The following is a 20288-nucleotide window of genomic DNA, read 5'->3' on the forward strand; positions in this document are numbered from 1 at the left end:
TACCTTTAAAAAAGGTGAAAAGAGGGCTTCCCTGGTGGCGCAGTGGTTAAGAATCCGCCTGCCAATGCAGGGGACACGGGTTCGAGCCCTGGTCCAGGAAGATCCCACATGCCGTGGAGCAACTAAGCCCATGCGCCACAACTACTGAACCCGTGCACCTAGAACCCGTGAGCCACAACTACTGAGTCCGCATACCACAACTACTGAGCCCGTGCACCTAGAGCCCGTGCTCCGCAACAAGAGAAGCCACTGCAATGAGAAGCCTGCGCACCGCAACGAAGAGTAGCCCCCACTTGCCGCAACTAGAGAAAGCCCTCGCATAGAAACGAAGACCCAACACAGCCATAAATAAATAAATAAATAAATAAAAATTAAAAAAAAAAAAAAAAAGAGACCATGAGTTATCATTTTATCCTCACCAGTTTGGAAGAAATTAAGAACTTTTAATGATCCCAAGGGCTGGAAAGGATGTGGTCAATAGGAATTCTTATACTGCAGGAAGGAGTGCAAATTCATACAACCACTTTGAAAAACAATTCAGCATTATCCTGTAAAGTATCCTAAAGAAACTCTTGTACAGGTGCATCCAGAGAGGTGTACGAAAAATTCCACTGTGATCCTGTTGGCAATTGAAAAATAACTGGAAGGGCTTCCCTGGTGGCACAGTGGTTGAGAATCTGCCTGCCAATGCAGGGGACACGGGTTCGAGCCCTGGTCTGGGAAGAGCCCACATGCCGCGGAGCAAGTAGGCCCGTGAGCCACAATTACTGAGCCTGCATGTCTGGAGCCTGTGCTCCGCAACAAGAGAGGCCGCGATAGTGAGAGGCCCGCGCACCGCGATGAAGAGTGGCCCCCGCTTGCCGCAACTGGAGAAAGCCCTCGCACAGAAACGAAGACCCAACACAGCCATAAATAAATTAATTAATTTAAAAAAAAAAAAAAAGCAACAGTCTTTAAAAAAAAAAAAGAAAGAAAGATAACTGGAAGCAATGCCAGATCCATCCACAGGAAAATGGAGAGATTGTAGAATATTCACATAATATATATACAACCATGAAATATGAACAAGCAGCAGCTATGTGCAGCAACTCTGATGAACCTCAGAAACAAAACATTTGTTAAAAAAGCAAGTCCTGGAAGTCTCACAGTATAAAACTATTTTTAAATTTTTTTTGGCCATGCCACTCAGCTTGTGGGAGCTCAGTTCCCCGATGAGGGATTGAACCCGGGCCCCAGCTGTGAAAGCGCCGAGTCCTAACCACTGGACCACCAGAGAATTCCCAAAACTATTTTTTATAAAGCTCAAACACATACAAAACTAAACATTCTCGTCAGAAATCTTTATGTATATGAGAAAACTGTGAAGGGGAAAAAATAATAAATGTGAAATTCAAGATAATAGTTATGTCTGAGGAGGCTGTAAAGAGGTGGGTTCAAGAAGGCATAGGTGAGGGAGGAGATATGGGGACATATGTATACATATAACTGATTCACTCTGTTATAAAGCAGAAACTAACACACCATTGTAAAGCAATTATACTCCAATAAAGATGTTAAAGGGCCTCCCTGGTGGCGCAGTGGTTAAGAATCTGCCTGCCAATGCAGGGGACACGGATTCGAGCCCTGGTCTGGGAAGATCCCACATGCCGCGGAGCAACTAAGCCCGTGAGCCACAACTACTGAGCCTGCGCATCTGGAGCCTGTGCTCCGCAACGGGAGAGGCCGCGACAGTGAGAGGCCCGCGCACCGCGATGAAGAGTGGGCCCCGCTTGCCGCAACTGGAGGAAGCCCTTGCACAGAAACGAAGACCCAACACAGCCAAAAATAAATAAATTAATTAATTAATTAATTAAAAAAAAAAAAAGATGTTAAAAAAAAAAAAGGCATAGGTATGTGACAAGGTGTTAGGAATATTCCAGCTCTTACATTGAGTGGTTTCAGATATGTCAGTTTTCTTACACTTCACAATTTATATATAGGTTAAGTATGTTATGTGTAAAATATTATTTACCTCTTCAAATATAATAAACAAAGGGGGAGATTATGTGAATTGTGCATTCCAGTCCATGCCCCACAAAAAACCTTCCTCTAAATTTGGTGCTCCAAGGAGACACATGTTTCTCCTTCACAGACCCCACCTTGTGAAAGTCAGGCCTCAAAGATTCCTGACCTTTGGTGTTCTGACTGTTGCCGACTCTTCCACCTCCATCTCCTGCCACTCGCCCAACCGGTCTCTGAGTGACACAGTGCCTCCGCGCCAGCAGCACACACTGTTCCTGCGGGCTGGAGGCATCCCCATCTCTTGCTCGCTGGCTGATGAGGGCTCAAACGTTGCCTCCAGGAGCCTTCCCAGAGGCTGCAAGGGTTTGGCGCTCTCTCCTCATCATTTCCACAGTGCCTGTTCAGGCCTCTCTTTGGGCACTTATTAGACGCAGGTAACTGCTCATTTACAGGCTGGCCCTTCCGGTTTATACACATGGGGAAGGAGCTGGAGAGGTAACAGGTGATACAGCAAAAAAGGCCAGAGGCCAGTGCTGTTTTCTATTCACCTCTGTGGCCCCAGTGCCTAGCACAAGTGGCTCTCAGCAAAGTTTCTCCTAAGGAAGGATTGTCAGGGGTGGAGATGGGCGGAAGGGGAATGGTCACACTCAAAGCTACCGCTGTTCGAAGCAAAAAAAAGAAAAAATGTTGCCAAGCTTTATTTAGGTTGCAGTGGTCACAGACAGCACATCTAACTCTCTATCCCACCCCGCCCCACTCGGCCCCGCACAGGCTCAGCTCCCTTTTCCCTCCAGTCTCACTTCTTGTCCTCCTCCTTCTTGTCCTTCTTGCCATCCTTGGTGGCCTGGGAGGCCAGGGAGCCCATGGCATTTCGAATGGCCTCATTGTTGGGATCCACGCCTGGAAGGTTCTCCAGGACACTCTGAAGGAACTCGGGGTCCTGCATCACGTCATAATCATCCTCCTCCTGAAAAAGGGCGGTGTCAGCTCGGGGCAGCGGCAGCGGGGGTAGGCTGGCCGGGGAGCAAGCAAGTGTAAGAGACGGGAGCGCACCTGACCGGGGGTGGAGGGCACCTCTGGCCAAGGATAGGAAGGAGGATTTGGGAAGATACCCAGCGCCTATACACAGTATGAACTCAAACATTTATTTTAGTTTAGTTTTTCGGCCCCACTGGCGCAGCTTGCGAGATCTTAGTTCCCTGACCAGGGATCAAACCCAGGCCCCCGGCAGTGAAAGTGCCGAGTCCTAACCACTGGACCACCAGAGAAGTCCCCCAAACATTTATTACTGATCAATTAGAGAAGAAGCCTGAGAACTTTGCTTTCTGAGCTCAAAGGATAAAAACAGATGCTATCACCTTTAGGTTTCCTGCTGTCAGACACCCACTCCCCCCCTTTTTTTTTTCCTGGACCCTTTTTTCACCCTCCTGGGAAGATGATAACACTGAGAATTGTCCAGACTGCTCCCACCAGCAAGCAAGGAAAATTACAAAATACTAGGACACCTCTCCAACTCTGGCCACTAGCATTCTTGCCTTAGCAAGGTTGACACACAAGAAGTGTACATCCATGTGTTTCTTTCCTTCTGCTCCTGCAAGAGCTCATCTATGAAACCCCAAGAGGGGAATGGTCCCAGGCCTAGTGGGCTGAGGATCTGAACACAAGGGGATTTTAAGCCTGATGGGGCAGGGAGTTATTGCTGGCCCTCACCTTGGCGGGCTCAGATGTGTCCATGGCTGAACTGGCGTCAATGTCAGCTGATTCTGCCTGGCCAAATTCTGAGGAAAAGAGGTCAGTCCGTTCAGTTTCATGTCCTCACCCAATCTCTCTGCCTCAGCACGACCACCCAGGTTCTGGCTCACCTGCGCCCTGGAGGGACATCTGCATGGCATATGCAATTTGTTCTTCCTCGGTCATACTGCTTAGGTCAGGGAGCCCGGTGCGGCCAAACTCCTGCTGGCTGATGGTCATCTTCAGCAGGGCATCGTCCGAGTCTGGGAAAAGGGAGAGAGCGGCGGGGTGGAACCATGCCATATTCCACAAAGACCCACCCCCAAGCCCACGTGTTCCCACACTGCCAGACCCCCCACCCCCATCTACACCAGGCCTCCACTGAGCGCCCCGCAGTCCCCGGACTTCAGATTCCACCTCTTTCACCTTCAGTCCCCGTCGTAGCGATTCCGGCCTCAGCGGCAGAGGCGGCAGCTGCCCTCCGCGCCTCCTCCTCCTGCCGCTGCCGCTGCTCTTCCATAGAAACACGAAGGGCCTGGCCAAGGGCAGGGAAAGTCAGACATTCTCCGGCCCTGGGCGCCGGGGAAGGCAGCTGGGGAAGGCAGCTGAGGGGTGGGAACAGACCGTAAAGGGGGAGCTTCTGGTTTATACACATGGGGAAGGGGCTGGAGAGATAACAGGTGATACAGCAAAAAAGGACGGACTTGGGAGAAGCCTGGGGTTGAACGGGGAGAAGCGAACAAGAGAGAGTCTGACATTGGTGCCCCTAGAGATCAGACAGAACTGTGGGGAAGAGGGACCAAGAGGGGGTCTGGGAAAACGAGCAAGGGTATTAGGACTGTCTAGCCCTAGAGAAGCTATGTGCCGTGTGGGCCAGTAGAGGAGGACAAAGAAGGTCCCCTGAGGTCAACGTCTGCTCACCAAGGCCAGCTCAGGATCAGCACTGGGATCCACTCCAAATTCAAAGTCACTGGCACCAAGACCCAGCATGGCACCGCCTTCCCCAGCCAGAATCGGAGAACTGATGAGGGCATCAGCCAAGCTGGGCCCAGGAGGCACTGTCACCAGATGAGAACCGGTTCCATCTTTGCCATTCAATGTGTTTACAAAGGCGGTCAGCTTTTCTGTGTTCACCTCCTGGGGAGGGAAGAACATAGGAGGCTCTCCTTCTCGCCCTGCTCCCCATTCTCTGCCATGTCAGCTCCTGTCTGTAGCTACTCTCCCACATGCGGACACTCCTCTGGGTAAGGACTGTTCTCTGTTTACAACCACAGCAGTCAGTGCCCCCCGACCGGTCCTTACTCACCTCTTCCCCAAAATTGATAATGTCAACATTTACTTTCTCCTTCTTGAGGCGTTTAGCCAGTTTCACCAGCTAGGAAGAAGGGGAGAGAAATAAGGAAATCTATTCCATACCATGATGGGCGATGGCACACCTCACAAAAGCATACAGGAACTGGTAGACCTCTCCTAGGTCCCCCGACAGAAACACTGAATTCCGCACATCCTCCTTTCCCCAAAGTGATGAACCCAACGCCTCTCTGGCTCTCCTAAGGGCCAACAGACCCCATTCCCAAACATGTGGTGCCCAAATTCCCCAGCTACCACCTGGACTCACATCCTTCTCATTGTCCTCCACGGGGCTTCCCACAAAGGCAATGATTCGCATCTTGTGATTCTTGCCCTGTCGGTGCTTCAGGGCCAGCTTTAAAAGGAAGAGGAAGTTGTTGGAGTCAGCCAGGGGAATCACCCAGCTCTTTCCTGTTACTCTGTTCTTTTTCTTATGGCTTCTGTGTACCTCGAGCCTACCATCATGCTCACACCAGGTCTAGCCCCCATCCTACACCCTTCCCTTCTTGCTGTGCCTCTCTGTGGCTAAGGAAGAGGGGTTAATTCTCAATTCTAGGGATGTTTCCCTTCATGATCTTCGCCGATCCTGGGATTCATCCCATCATATCCTTTCTACTCCTTTCTCTAGGTCACCTCTCCTCCCTTGCGCTGGTTCTAGCTCAAGAGTCCAGGGGAAAAATGAACAAGGGTGGAGGCAGAAGCCCAGAGCAAGGAGGAACCACCAAAGGGATCCAGCAGGACTCACATGGGCCACGCGGATGCCAGTGCAGAAGGTGATCTTGCCCTTGGGTTGGACAGTGTGGAGCTTAGACAGGATGCGGCCGGTGTCAGGGGTGAGTGTGGTCAGCACTTCACAGTCACTGGGATGTGGGGAAAGCACCTTCTGTGATTTCAGGTCAGGACAAGTGCCTCCAAACTGTGCTTGACTAATCTTTTCTTTAGGGACCTTGATAGTAACTGTAATCTTTATTTTTCTTAATCAAATATCTAGTGTTTAGAGAGTGGATCTTATAAGTTCTCATCACAAGGAAAAAAATTTGTAACTATGTGAGACATGGGTATTAATTAAACTTACTGTGGTGATCATTTTGCAATATACACATTTCTCAAATCGTTATCTTGTACACCTTGAACTTCATGTCAATTATATCTCAATAAAACTAGAGAAAAACATCTAGTGTTTAGACATGAAACACAGAAAATAAGAAGTGGTTGATTTTGTGAGAAACTTGCCCTCTTCCTCCCAATATTACCAACCTCTCTCATGTTATTTTGCTCTCAGAGCCCTGGGAATCCTCTACAATAGCTGGATGCTCCTTCTTATCTCTCCTACCCTCTCCATTTCTAGACCCATTTTCTAGCTAATAACACGTATACCGGGATGGGTGGTCACTCATTTGAGGATTATCAGTTCCTAAAACAAATCACTTTTGGGGTAATAGGCTGTGTGATATACGCCCTGGGGCTCTGACCCAAAACCGCTTTTTACTGCCTTTAAAATACACTGTGGGAACTTCCCTGGCGGTCCAGTGGTTAAGACTCCGCGCTTCCACTAGAAGGGGCACGGGCTTGATCCCCGGTCAGGGAACTAAGATCCCACATGCCGCGCAGTGCATCCAGAACAAAGAAAAAATACACTGTGAAATTTTACCCCAGGAGATTTAGCTTCATAACTGTATTAAATTCAGGTTAATATTAAAAACAAGTTGCTGTTTATATTTATACTGAACAGTGAAGAAGGTAGTCTAGGAAGTTCTCACGGAAGCCTCATGGAATCTACAAAAGGGTAGCAACCTGGGCACCACAGTGGGTCACATACAGGAAACACCCCCGCCTCCCCCAAACCCCTCCTGCTCTGCCCCACGTACTTGGCCAGTGTGATGAGGCCCACGTTGTTCTCAGGGTTGCTACGGGTCTTGGAGTGACAGACTATGTTGACGGCATCCTGCTGGGCCTGTAGCCGGGTGGGTAGGAAGTCCCCGTTCCGCATATACTCGCTGTTGTCCACGCTGTCAGATTAGGGTGAAGGAGGAGAGAGAAGACACACTGCAGGATCTCTCTGAGACATGCTCTCCAGTTCCAGGGACCCCCACCTCCTTCAACAACTCTCCCGTGAGGGGCACTGTGGTGTATGGCAGCGGCTCTCAGTCTTGGCGGAACAGAGAATCACCTGCAACCTTTTTTCTTTTTCTTTTCTTTTTATGTAGATGACCAAGCCTTCTTCTAGACTTACTGCCTCAAAATAACCAAAGGAGGAAAAACTTTTTAAGTCTCCACAAGTGATAATGTAAGTACCCAAGGCTGCGAGCTACTAATGTACCACAACCACCTTCTTATAAGGTGCATTAAGTGTTATTAATCATGGTCATGGAGGAACATGCTGTCTGCTATTAAAATAGGAGTATTCCAAAGGTAGGCAATGAAGAGGGCAACTTAAAAATATTTGTAAAATATTTGTAAAATAACACACACTTGGCAGCACTGAGTGCAGGAAGGCACAATGTAATTATCTGGTTAAATGTTTAACAACTTTGGCAGCTGGACTGAACTGCAAAAATGAGGTTTCATAGATTTGGGGGTCTCGCCTATACTCTCCCTGCAATTTTTCACAATCGCGAAGAATCCAAATAACATGAAATACAAGGGCCAGCTTCCTGGAGACCAAAAGAAGGCAGGTAAGTGAAGCAGTTATATACACCCCAGCAGAGAATCAATTCTTGATGAACTGAGGTCCGTTAGAACTCTAAAAGGAAGCAGTGTCCTCGATGTGACACCTCATTTCTATTGGCAAGCAAAATATGGGCTTGAGGGCAATTTTTTTCTTTAGTATCCTTTGCCTGGGAATAAATACAAATCAAAAATGACGAAGAGAGGTAATTAAGAAGCTACTGGAAGACAAGTAGAAAGGGAGGGAAGGGCACTGTTCAGGCACAGGCTCAAATCTCCACTCTGCTACTTACTTGTTCTGAGATCCTGAGGAAGCTACTTAATTTCTCTAAGGTCCAGTTACCTCATCTGTAAAATGGGTTTTATTATACCTACACTCATAGGGTTGCTATGAGGATTAAATGCATGGAAAGCACTTAGCACAGTGCCTAACAGTAAGCATGAAACACAGACTAGTTCTTATAGTGGAAATTCAATCTATATAAAGGAGGTCAAGGGCAGACTCTACTGACCATGCATTATATTCTTTTTTCCCCTGATACACTGTTTCCAATTACTTTCCCAGCAGGGAAGTAACTGCCTTTCCAGCTTCAAATACAGCAGGTGAGTCCAAATATAAAAACAATGGAAGCTTTGAGGATCATCCAGATGGAATAGCTACTAAGTATAAAGACTGTGGGCAAGACCAGCGGATGGATGAGGGCTGGAAGGAAGGTGTCAGAGGAAGAAGGGGGGCCTGAGAGGGAGGGAGAACCCACAGTGCAGAACATGGCGGTAGTTCTCACACTGTCATGTGTGCATCAGAACCACTTGGAGGGTGATGGTGGTGCTGGCAGTGTTAAAAACACAGATGCCTTCACAACTATGTATGCATCCCTAAAAAGTGCGCTGTTTAGTTTTCCCAATGTTGAACTTTATATGAATGGAATAACATATGTATTTCCTGTGACTACTTTTGCGCAATGGTATGTTATTTTTCCCAACAAAAATTCATATCAAAAAGGGCTTACGATATTATCCAGCTATTCCATAAAGCCTTCATTTAAAAAAAGAATACAGATGCCTAAACTTCCCTGGCTGGGTGTCTGATTCAGCAGATCGAGAGTAGAGTCAAATATACACAATTTTTTAATAAGCTCCTCCAGAGAATTCTGATGCACAGCAAAGCATGAGAAAAGGAGTGGCTCTCATCGTTATTCTAAGGCTGGGCTAGTACAATAGGCCACCAATACGTCTCTCTGGACCTAATCTTTCCTCCTATACATCAAGCCAGATCAATATTCTTAAATTCCATTTTATATACAGCTCTGCCTCGACCAACCTCAGAACTTTTTCAGTAGTCCTGTACTGAAGGGTACAGGACGGAACTCAGCCTCCTCAGCCTGACATTTGTGGTCTTCTACCTGGTTGTATCTACCTTTCTCTAAAAAAAAGGAACTACCTTAAACCAACAACCTAATAATAAAGTCATACTAGTCTATTTCCTACTTCCTAAACATGCCCTGATAATTTACACTTCAGCAGCTTTCTTTATGCCCTTCTCCCTACCCGTAATGGCCTCTCCTTAACATTTGTCTAAGTCCCTTCAAGGTCCCTCTTAAATTCTTTCTTGAGGACTCCTCAAGTCCATGGCAACTAACAGATGTACAGTGCTGTACAGTTTACAGACCACCATGACCTACATTTTGCCTACCTGTGCTACAAGTAGATGTTACTATTATAGTCTCATTTTATAGATAAAGTGAGAGATTTACTACATTCTCAAGAACATGCAGCTGGTAAGTACTAAAAACACAGGTTTTTGGATTCCAAATCCTGTCCTCTTTCTACTCTTAACATGCTCTCTCCCACAGGCTGCCATATTTAGCAAATGAAAATATAGGACTCCCAGTTAAATTTGAATTTCAGATAAACAATAACTTTTTAGTATAAGTATATCCCACGCAATATTTGTGACATACTTATAGCCACTTTTTGATATTAAAAACTACTGTTTATGTGAAATTCAAATTTAACTGGGCATCCAACATGTTATCTGGCAACGCTATCCTCCTGGCAAATAGAAAACTCCTAGGTGTCTGTTCCATGCAATTGGAGATTTGTGTGTGTTTGTCTACTATTCTGTTTTCATTCTATGCTCACACTTAGAAGAAACTCTTGAAACCTTGCAAAAGTTTGGTCCTCAGCTTCTAATCTGACTCCCAATAGCTACTCAGCCAAGTCTGAGACTGATGAAGAGAGCTAGCTCACTGGATAAAAGCCTCTGTGTCAGATAATCCTGGGTTTAAATCTTGGCTTCACCACTTAATTAGATGTATGACTTTGTATAAGTCATTTAAAATTGCCGACACTTGGTATCCTCATCTGCAAAAGGGAGGGATGTTTACCTTGAAGTACTGCGAGGTTTAAGGCAGATAAAGTAAATTAAATGTCTGACACTTCGAAAGCAATCTATAAAGAGTACCTCTGAAGATGATACAGGGAAAGGCAATGGAGTTAGAGACGAGTGAATGGGGCGGGGAAGGGATTTATCATCTCTCTTTCTAACATCCATCACTCTGAAAAGAAGACAGGAGGGCAGAAGACTATCACGATGAGTCCGAGAAGCGGGACTCCGGCTAAGACAGGCCTGGGCTGGGCTAGAGAAGACGAAGCTGGAATAGAGAAAGGCAGCAGGGCCGATCAATGACTCTCCGCGGATTGAGGGTTAAGGGGAGTACCCCGGGCCTGTACTCCGGGAACTACCTCCGGGGCCCCAGGATGACTCAGGGAGTCGATGGGGCTCCTTCCCTCCCGGCCCAAGGCCTCATCTCGCCCATCAGGCGCGCTCACCCACCCGAGGCCAGCCCGGCCTCCGAGCTACACGCGCCCCCGACCCAGTCCCGCTCCCCACGGGGGCCCGAGGTAGCTACTCACCAAACCATAGTGCTTTCCAACACCATCTTGCCGCCTTCCTCCCTCCCAGACCGGTTCTCCTGGACCACCTAACAACAACTCCTCCAATTGGCCCAGCGCTCATCACCAATCACTGATCTCAGCTCCGCCAGCTGGTTCCGCCTCCATCCTCCGCGTTGCGTTCTGGGAGTTGTAGGCGCCGCCAAAATAAAAGGGGCGTGGGGGGTGTTGGGGAAGAGGCGAGATAACCTGAAAAAGAGGGTCCCACCTCCACGTGCCCTGTCGTTCAGGTTTTCTGGTGGGGTTCCCTGCCGACAGGATCTAAGAGAAGCTGTGGAGCAACCTTTGAAAGTTCTGTGGCTATGTCTGTTCCAGCATCAGCATTTTAAAAAAGTGGTGGGATGACTAGTGACCTTCCAGCTCACTCTGTTCCCCATGGCACTTTGTTCATCAAACTACTAAGCCTTTATGCCCCTGAATTGCATTTGCTTGTGTATCTATCTTTCCCACTGCATTAAGGCAGGAAAGGTGGCAATCTCTGCTATCCCTGAGTCCACTACATAGCCTGACACATGGTAGGAATGCAGAAAAAGTTTGACGAATCAATAATTTTAACTAATCTCCCAAAGAATGGGAGACAACCTAGTCAACGGTTTTGGTTTCTTAATTAAGAATTACATTTAAAAATGCCTTGGCTGGGAATTTCCTGTCGGTGGTTAGGACTCTGCGCTTCCACTGCAGAGGGCACGGGTTCCATCCCTCCTTTGGAGGTGCAGAGAGAAAGGAGGGGTGGGGTAGAAAGTATACATAAAACAGATTGGCCTTATTTATGTTGACAATTATTGAAGCTGGGTGATGCATACATGTCAGTCTCCTATACTGTACTTTTGGTTTGGAAATTTCCATAATAAAAATTTTTTTTTTAAAGTAAAAAAAAGAGGAGAAATTAGAAATAGCTCATGCTTTTTAATGAACTTTTAAGAAATAATTTTACAGGAGATGATATTGAACTGTTTTTGTGTCTTTGAAAAACTAAAGAATGAACAGCTTGTTTTTTGTTTTTTTTTTTAAACAAGACGTCCCTTTATTTACTTATTTTTTTGGCTGTGCCATGCAGCTTGTGATATCTTAGTTCCCCAACCAGGGATCAAACCCGGGCCCCCTGCAGTGGAAGCGCAGAGTCCTAAACCTGGACCACCAGGGAATTCCCAAGAATGAACAGGATAATCTGAAATCTATTTTAACTGGCTAATCTTTGTTTAAAGAGTGAATGAGACTCCAAGTGCGGTGAATAACTTTCAGAATAGCTGAGATTGACATGCTTAAGAGTAAAACATTAGACCAGGATTTCCAGCTTTATAATCCTATGGTTTTGATTTCCCTCATTTTTGGAACAGGCCCTACTTGCATCTGAATACAGATGGCAGGGTACAGCTGTAGAATAAGTAGTAGCTGCTACCCACCACTAGAGGGACCCTCTGACCATCTAGTGCACCCACTCAGCAGCTGCCTGAGTATGTTGAAGAGTGACGAGGTATGCAAAAGCTTTTAAGTTTCATTAGGTCCCATTTGTTTATTTTTGTTTTTATTTCCATTTCTCTAGGAGGTGGGTCAAAAAGTATCTTGCTCTGATTTATGTCATAGAGTGTTCTGCCTATGTTTTCCTCTAAGAGTTTTATAGTGTCTGGCCTTACATTTAGGTCTTTAATCCATCTTGAGTTTATTTTTGTGTATGGTGTTAGGGAGTGTTCTAATTTCATTCTTTTACATGTAGCTGTCCAGTTTTCCCAGCACCACCTATTAAAGAGGCTGTCTTTTCTCCATTGTATATTCCCTCCTTTATCAAAAATAAGGTGACCATATGTGCGTGGGTTTATCTCTGGGCTTTCTATCCTGGTCCATTGATCTATATTTCTGTTTTTGTGCCAGTACCATACTGTCTTGATTACTGTAGCTTTGTAGTATAGTCTGAAGTCAGGGAGCCTGATTCCTCCAGCTCCATTTTTCTTTCTCAAGATTGCTTTGGCTATTCAGGGTCAGTTTTTGCACAGCAAAGGAAAACATAAACAAGATGAAAAGACAACCCTCAGAATGGGAGAAAATATTTGCAAAATATTTGCAAATTTTGGATTAATCTCCAAAATTTACAAACAGCTCATGCAGCTCAATATAAAAAAAACAAACTACCCAATCCAAAACTGGGCAGAAGACCTAAATAGACATTCCTCCAAAGAAGATATCTATATTGCCAACAAACACATGAAAGGATGCTCAACATCACTAATCATTAAGAGAAATGCAAATCAAAACTACAATGAGGTATCAACTCACACCAGTCAGAATGGCCATCATCAAAAAATCTACAAACAATAAATGCTGGAGAGGGTGTAGAGAAAAGGGAACCCTCTTGCACAGTGGGTGGGCATGTAAATTGATACAGCCACTATGGAGAACAGTATGGAGGTTCCTTAAAAAACTAAAAATAGGACTACCATACGACCCAGCAATCCCATTACTGAGAAAGCCATAATTCAAAAAGAGTCATGTACCACAATGTTCATTGCGGCTCTATTTACAATAGCCAGGACATGGAAGCAACCTAAGTGTCCATCGACAGATGAATGGATAAAGATGTGGCACATATATACAATGGAATATTATTCAGCCATAAAAAGAAATGAAACTGAGTTATTTGTAGTGAAGTGGATAGACCTAGAGTCTGTCACACAGAGTGAAGTCAGAAAGAGAAAAACAAATACCGTATGCTAACACATATATACGGAATCTAAAAAAAAATGGTTATAAAGAACCTAGGGGCAGGACAGGAATAAAGACGCAGACCTACTAGAGAATGGACGTGAGGACAGTGGGAGGGGGCAGGGTAAACTGGGACAAAGTGAGAGAGTGGCATGGACATATACACACTACCAAATGTAAAATCGATAGCTAGTGGGAAGCAGCCGCATAGCACAGGGAGATCAGCTCGGTGCTTTGTGACCACCTAGAGGGGTGGGATAGGGAGGGTGGGAGGGAGGGAGATGCAAGAGGGAAGAGATATGGGGATATATGTATATGTATAGCTGATTCACTTTGTTATAAAGCAGAAACTAACACACCATTGTAAAGCAATTATACTCCAATAAAGATGTTTTTAAAAAAAAAAAAAGAGTGGCGAGGTAAGGGTAGCAGAAAGATCATTTTTTTCCCTACCACATGTTCAGATTCAATTCCTTTTTGGGAAAAAGTCTTCTCCTTACCCAGCCTAAAGGAGGGCTGAGCCTGTGGCTTAAACTCAAATTCAAAACTTTGAGAATACCCAATTCCTCCTTTATTCCAATTACTTGTTCTATCATAAAGTTGTTTTCCTTTTTATTACCATCACAATTCTCTCCCTTCCTCTCCAGTTGATACCACCATCATCCTAGACGCACATCACCTCACACCTAAATTATTACAGTCTAAACTATCTGCTTTTTCTATCCACTGTGATAGAACTTTGTCAACAGATTAGTTTCGGAATTTTGTTTTGATCACGTCCCACTTAGGGACAAAAACGTTCTATGCTTCCCCATTGCCTACAGTTTAAAATAAAAATCCCTCAGCTTCTATCAGTCAGGGTTTCCAGTGTTGCCTCCACCTATACTTATTCCAATATTCTGACTCAGGTCTCCCTCCACCATTGCTTTCACCACGATCTCTTCCTTGTTCTCTAAAACAGATCATTCTCATACCTCTAGGCCCTTGTGCTCAAGTGAAACTTTCCCCAACACTTCAGGCCCACAATAACCTCTAATCTTCTTCGACCTTTATACTCTGTATCACTTTCAGAGAACTGAAATCCTTAACCGTATCACATCTAACATGTTGTTTTTGTGTGCACATATGTGTGTGCTCCTCCTGGACACTATAAACCCTTGAAGGTCAATTACTTCTTTTGACCTTCCACTGCCCAATGCAGTCATGGCCCTTGCTCATTAGCTGCTGCACAAATATTTGTAGAATGACCTTAACAAGGTAGGGAATAGTGGTGTGGAAAGGAACATTATTTAGTTTGTTTCTCTCCAAATCTCCCCCATCGCCTTAGAACATCCCTTTTTGTCTAGTTTCCCATTCCAGTAAAATAGCCTAAGCTCAACCTCACAGAAGAGAAAAACACATAGCTGAGGAAAACAGTCTCTGTGCTTTTCTAGGAGTGACAGACACCTGGGGCCAGGTCAAGGGAAGGAAAGGCAGAGAATCCTAGGGCCAACCAATCTCAAGCTTGCTTTTCCCACTGTCCCTCTCTTTTCCTCCTAAACCTGAGTAGAATTTTGAGCTTTGGATCCCCAAATCCCTTGGCAACAGACCCACATTAATTCCCTTCCTATTCACTCACAGCTTTTCCTTGTCAAGTTTAAGTTGTTAAGATGGAGGAGGTGACCAGAAGGTAATGAATGAAGCCATTTCTCTCAGCCTGAGTTAGACTGAAGCTGGAGTGAGGAAAACTGGAAAGGATGCATTTGTTTCAGGGTAACATGAACAAAACTGAGCCTGAGGTAGGTGGGTGGAGCAGATGGTATATGAGAAAGAACCAGGAAGTAGCAAGAAGTCTAAATAACTGATGAAAGTTTAATACATTAAAACCAGGTATTTATCACTTTTATATTGTATTTGCCATTTCTGAACAATACAAAGTAGAGGCAAATAGTGACACTTCATAAAAATGTTGATTCCCCATTCCCTTCCCTAAGACCCAGCCTCCCTCAAATATTCCCTCCCACCCCCTACAGAACTCTGTCCTGAATAAAACACTTAAATACATCATAAATAGTAAATTATGAAAAAAAAAATAGCAAGAATTGTTTCTTTTCTTCTTGTAAAAAAGAACATGGCAGCAAAGACAGGCAGCCAGAAACTGGCTGGGGGTGTCTAATATAGACAGTTACTCGGGGTATGAGCTAACCTACTATCAAGGCAGGGTGGGATGGAGAGGGGACAGGATGGGGATTCAACAATCTGCCTGAGATGCCAGGCCCCCTTCTTCCCCTGACAGGGGTAGGAGGATCAGATGGAGAACACGGGGAGGAGAGGGATTACACAGCCCCTGTTTCCACGTTCTCTGCATGAAGAGAGGCGGCAGGGCATGTGGCACAGCAATGATCTCACTAAGGCAAGAATCTGCTGGCTCTCCATGAGTTTAAGAGAATATTCTCTAGCCTCACAGTTATGGACTACCTGTTAAACAGACACAGGTGTCCCCTTCTCCATCTCAGCTCCACGAACAGCAGAACGCTGTTGGAAAAGGTGGTAAGAGCAAGGAAGAAATCTCCTTTCGAGAAGAATCTAAAATTCATTTGATAAGTCTTCATATTTAGAAAAACAAGCAGAATACATTTCAAATTGCAAAACAGTAATAATCATTATGGCCTGGCCGTGAGTAGGGTCCTGCCTAGGAAGGGTTCTGACCTTTTAGCCCTATGACTGCCCCACTGTTTAACAAAAGGGGTAAAGATTACCCCATGTCCCACTCTCTCCATTCCTTTAGCTTTCAGAAATTCATTAAGAGAGGAGGAGTTAAAGAGGAGCCGCTCCTGGCAGAGCAGCTTCTGTTTCTCAAACACCAGGGCTCTTCTGAGGGAACCCTATGAATAAGCATCTCTCCAATACTTATGGAGTTTTGATCTGAAACTGTCTGGCTTGAAATTGTGTGCTATTTTTCTTTTCCTTTTTTAAGGAACCAAAAGAAGGCGGCTGGGAGGTGGTTAAACACCCTTACCCCCCAAAAAAACTTTACAAAGATTACAGGGGTCTTCTTCCACAGAAAAAGAGCTAAGGTCGGGATAATGTACCAGCCAGTCTGTCCTGAGGAAATTAAGAGTCCAGCTCCTGGTGAAAGGTAGATGAGGGGGAAGAAAACCACCAAGTCCAGCAACCCCACTTCCAATAGGAAGAATGGGGGTTTGAAAACAATTCAGTTGTGGAAGCAAGGCTGGCTAGTTGAAAACTTGTGCCACCCAGCTCAGGAGTACAGAGGATGCTGCTGTCCTCAACTGTCCGAGGCACTAATGCCCATTCATGAGGAAGGGGAAGTAGAAGAGGTTCTTCTTCAGGGAGGAGATGGAGAGCTCCCTTAGCCTCCATTACATTTTTTTTGATGACCAAGAAAAAGAAAACTCAGCATTGCTGGGTCAAGGGCTGACATCTTGGGATCGCAGAGATGGTAGAATCTTGCTCCAGGTCTTCTGAGGATTTTTGTTCACTGAAAAGGGAAAGGGTTTAAAGTTAAGGATGTGCAGTATGAGACAAGGAGGCAGGAAAGGAATTCAAGTTTCCTTCTAGTTCAGTCTCAGCTTCCAAGTACAAGGTATCAGAAACAAAAATTTTGAAAAGTAAGATTTAGGGGGGCACCCATTCCCCCTAACCCTGCCAATTACTTTGTTGCTCCACTCCATCAGTGATGCTCTTTATACCCTTCCAAAGCATCCACCTCCCCCACATCCCAGACACTTACATGGATGAACTCTGACTCTGGAACTTCATGCTTTTCCAAGAGGGTTGAGCTAACAGGAGGGGGAAAAAAATGGAGGCAGAAAGAAGAATTAGTAAATAAATGAGAAAAGGGACTCTCAGGTCAAATCTCATACTGCTTCTCCATTTCACTGGGAATCAATTTAGGATTCAAAAAGAAGGGGCTAAGAAGCTACTAGATGTGGAAGCACATTGTTTTAATTAACTATTTACTTTCTTGTCTTGACTTCTATAAAATATTTCCTAACACCCTCCTCTACCTTCTTCAATCCTCAGGTGTGGTAGGCACCCAATGAACACTGCAGCCTGATAGTCATGCCATTGTGTAATTTTCCCCTCTTTAGTGTGGGCTGAACTTAGTGACTTTCTTCTAGTGAATAGAATGCACCACAGGAGATGTAAAGTCAATTCTGAGATTAGGCTACAAAAAGACTATAGCTTCCTCTTGGGCACCTGCTCTCTCACTTGTTTCCTCTGAGGAAGCTAGCTGCCATGCAGTGAGCTGCCTTATGGAAAGGACCATGTGACACGGAACTGAGGGAACTGGCCAACAGCCAACAAAGAACTGAGCCCTTAGCCCAATAGCCTACAAGAAACTGAATCCTGCCAACCACCATACAGATAAGCTTGGAAGCTGATCCTCCCCTGGGCGAGCCTTCAGATGAGACCACACTGCTGGCTAATAGCTTCACTGTAACCTCCTGAGAGACTTTAAGCCAAAGGCACCCAGGTAAGCCACACCCAGATTCTTAAGCTACATTAAATCTGAGATAATAATGTTTGTTGTTTTTAGCTGCTAAAATTTGGGGTAATTTGTCACACAATAGATAATATATATTTTTGTACCTGGAAGTGAAGTGCTGCTGTAATAAAAATCTAAAATGTGGAAGTGGCTTTGGAAGAGGGAACTGGGTTTGAGGACAGTTTTAGTGAAAGTTTAAAGTGCCCTGAATATACTGTAGAATTCTGGACTTTAAGGGGATTGCCAGTAAGGGCTTAAAGTGAAAAAAATCTTATTAAAAATTGAAGGAAAGGGGATCTTTGCAATGTAGTGGAACAAAGTTTAGCAACAATGTCATCTACAGTTATGCGAAAAGTAGAATACGTGCCTAATGAACTGGGTGATCTGGCTAGGGAGATTTCTAAACCAAGTGTTGAAGATGCCACCTGGTTTCTTCTTAATGCTTATAGTTAAAATATGAGAGAAGAAAAATAAATTCAGGGAAGGACTATTAAACAAAAAGAAGCCAAGACTTGATGGTTTTGAAAATTCTGAGCCTCTCCAGATAGCAAATAATGCTAAAATTAAGAAATGGATAAAATGTAAGGCACTGCCAGGAAAATGTGGTCTACAGATGAAGCCAAGGGTATGACTGTAAAACATCTGTTAAGAACTCAAAGTACTATTCAGTCATACAAAAGGCGATTCAAAAGATTAAGGGTATGTCTCTCAGATCCTCTCAACTTAACAGGATCTCTAAGAAGCATAGAGCTTATCAAGAAGGTATTTGTGGAGTGGCTTCTGTCTAATAGCGTGAATCCCAATGAGATTCATAGGAGGCCCACAAAATCTTTGAGGGTATTAGAGCAGCAGAAACATTGTCCTGCTTGGACTAAAAGGGACAGAAATAGTACACAATGAAAAGAGACCACTGGATCCCCAAAATTCTGGCAAGAAGCAGGCCGAGAAAATTACTCAGCTGCAAACACATTCTAGTTTTCATGATAAAGGAAGACTCAGAAGGCAAAACCAAGAGTCCAAAAGGTAGAGCCAAGAGCCACGAATTATTCTCATGCTTTGAGACCTGATAAAAGAAACTCCAACATTTGCTGGATTTTAGACTAGCTATGGATCAGACTCCTCTGTGCCTCCCGTTCTCCCTTTTTTATACAGGAATGTGTATAGAGGTTATCTATTGTTTGTCTCATCACTGTATGCTGGGTGTGTGGGGAGAAGATAGCCTGTCTCTTTAGTTTCACAGGTCCACAGTGATCGCTGCTTCCTGATACACTCTTAGGTAATTCATTCCTCAAGTGTGGGCTAGATTAAGTGACTAGAATGCAGAATAGGAGATTTGGTTATGAAAGACTGTGGCTTCTGCTTAGGTGCATGCACTGTCACTTGCTCATGCTAAGGGAAGCGAGCTGCCATGTTCTTAGTTGTCCTATGGAGGGGCTCATGTGGCAAAGAACTGAGGGAGGCCCCCAGAAAACAGTCAGCAAGAAACTAAGACCCTCAGCCCAGCAACTCACCAGAAACTGAATCCTGTCAAAAACCACATAAATGAGCTTAGAAGTGAAGCCTCTCAGTTGAGCCTTCAGATGAGCCTAGCCCTGGACAAAGAGCTTCACTATCATGAAAGACCTTGAGCCAGAGGACCCAGTTAAGCTGCACCCAGGTTTCTAACTCACAGAAACTATGACATATGTTTGTTATTTTAAGTCACTAAGTTCTGGGGTAATATATTATGATGTAATAGATGATTAACACACCAAAAACAAAATTAAATCACAATCTTTACACTGGATCCTTTTGAAAGGTTAACTGTTCACTGTTTTCAGTGCCTGGGAATCTTTCCAGCCTTAAATCCTAAGCTAAGAATTCTCACTTAACTCACCAGGAGATGAAGCATTAGTTGGGGTATTTTGATTGAATACCAGAAAAGTCTGTAAATAAAGACTTCCCACCACCCCCTAAAAATGCGGAGATGTTGATACACTTTTCCAAATCACTAAAGATGAGCTCTTAGGAAGATGAACATGCAAAAATCTAGTGAAGAGCAAAAGACAAACAATAGTCTCTGGAAAAAACAGAATTATGGAGGTTCTCAAGGACCTGAAGAGGGAGATGAGAAGATTACATGGAGAAAGGGGCCAAGGAACCAACCTTGTAGTTAGCATTTGCAAAGTCTCTCCAACTACAGGTGAGAAATAGGGGTCAGGAATAGTCGAGACCTCACTGATTTTCTCTAAAGGTGGAGTCTGAGGTAAAACATCAGGACGACCGAAGTGGACGCCTGGAAAAAAGAAAGGGGAAGAAAATCAATAAATAAAAAAGAAGAGAAAAGGGGGTGGGGAAAATATAGGAAAAAATATATAGCAACTTGGATTTTCGTGGACAGGAACGGGGAGTAGAG

The 20288-nt window shown here is 44.8% G+C and overlaps 2 protein-coding genes across 5 annotated transcripts in view; both read right to left on the reverse strand.

The window, feature by feature from the left end:
* Window positions 1–2683: 2683 nt before the first annotated feature.
* On the reverse strand, window positions 2684–10733 carry PSMD4 (proteasome 26S subunit ubiquitin receptor, non-ATPase 4). 2 transcript variants are annotated; one of them, XM_061183500.1, is made up of 10 exons: window positions 10666–10733; window positions 6951–7091; window positions 5828–5942; window positions 5351–5437; window positions 5039–5107; window positions 4654–4869; window positions 4159–4267; window positions 3864–3995; window positions 3712–3779; window positions 2684–2968 (listed from the first exon to the last, which is right to left on the reverse strand). In XM_061183500.1, the coding sequence occupies exons 1-10, from the start codon at window positions 10689–10691 to the stop codon at window positions 2798–2800; spliced, it is 1134 nt and encodes a 377-aa protein (XP_061039483.1). In that variant the 5' UTR covers window positions 10692–10733; the 3' UTR covers window positions 2684–2797. The 2 variants fall into 2 exon arrangements, with proteins under 2 accessions (XP_061039483.1, XP_061039482.1); XM_061183499.1 differs by having other exon boundaries at window positions 4150–4267.
* A 4538-nt stretch (window positions 10734–15271) lies between these two features.
* The window catches only part of PIP5K1A (phosphatidylinositol-4-phosphate 5-kinase type 1 alpha), a 36905-nt gene continuing 31888 nt past the window's right edge, over window positions 15272–20288 (reverse strand). For 2 of the 3 annotated variants that reach the window (XM_061183497.1, XM_061183496.1), the window contains 3 exons: window positions 20039–20168; window positions 17135–17183; window positions 16793–16882 (listed from right to left, as the gene is read on the reverse strand). In XM_061183497.1, the coding sequence (XP_061039480.1) occupies window positions 16880–16882; window positions 17135–17183; window positions 20039–20168 (182 nt within the window). In that variant the 3' untranslated portion in view covers window positions 16793–16879. Of the gene's footprint in view, window positions 16883–17134; window positions 17184–20038; window positions 20169–20288 lie in introns of all 3 variants that reach the window. The other variant, XM_061183498.1, reaches the window with a different exon arrangement.

The sequence above is a fragment of the Eubalaena glacialis genome, chromosome 3 (assembly GCF_028564815.1).
Source record: "Eubalaena glacialis isolate mEubGla1 chromosome 3, mEubGla1.1.hap2.+ XY, whole genome shotgun sequence".
Lineage (NCBI taxonomy): Eukaryota > Metazoa > Chordata > Mammalia > Artiodactyla > Balaenidae > Eubalaena > Eubalaena glacialis.

What these genes read in the sequence shown, in the direction of transcription:
- PSMD4 (XM_061183499.1), bottom strand. Translation starts at nt 10,691, where the DNA reads ATGGTGTTGGAAAGCACTATGGTTTG. An exon ending in TTGGAAAGCACTATGGTTTG is followed by an intron (nt 7,092 to 10,665) that starts GTGAGTAGCTAC and finishes CTAATCTGACAG; the next exon opens with CGTGGACAACAGCGAGTATA. An exon ending in CTGATCCTGAGCTGGCCTTG is followed by an intron (nt 4,268 to 4,653) that starts GTGAGCAGACGT and finishes GCCCTTGGCCAG; the next exon opens with GCCCTTCGTGTTTCTATGGA.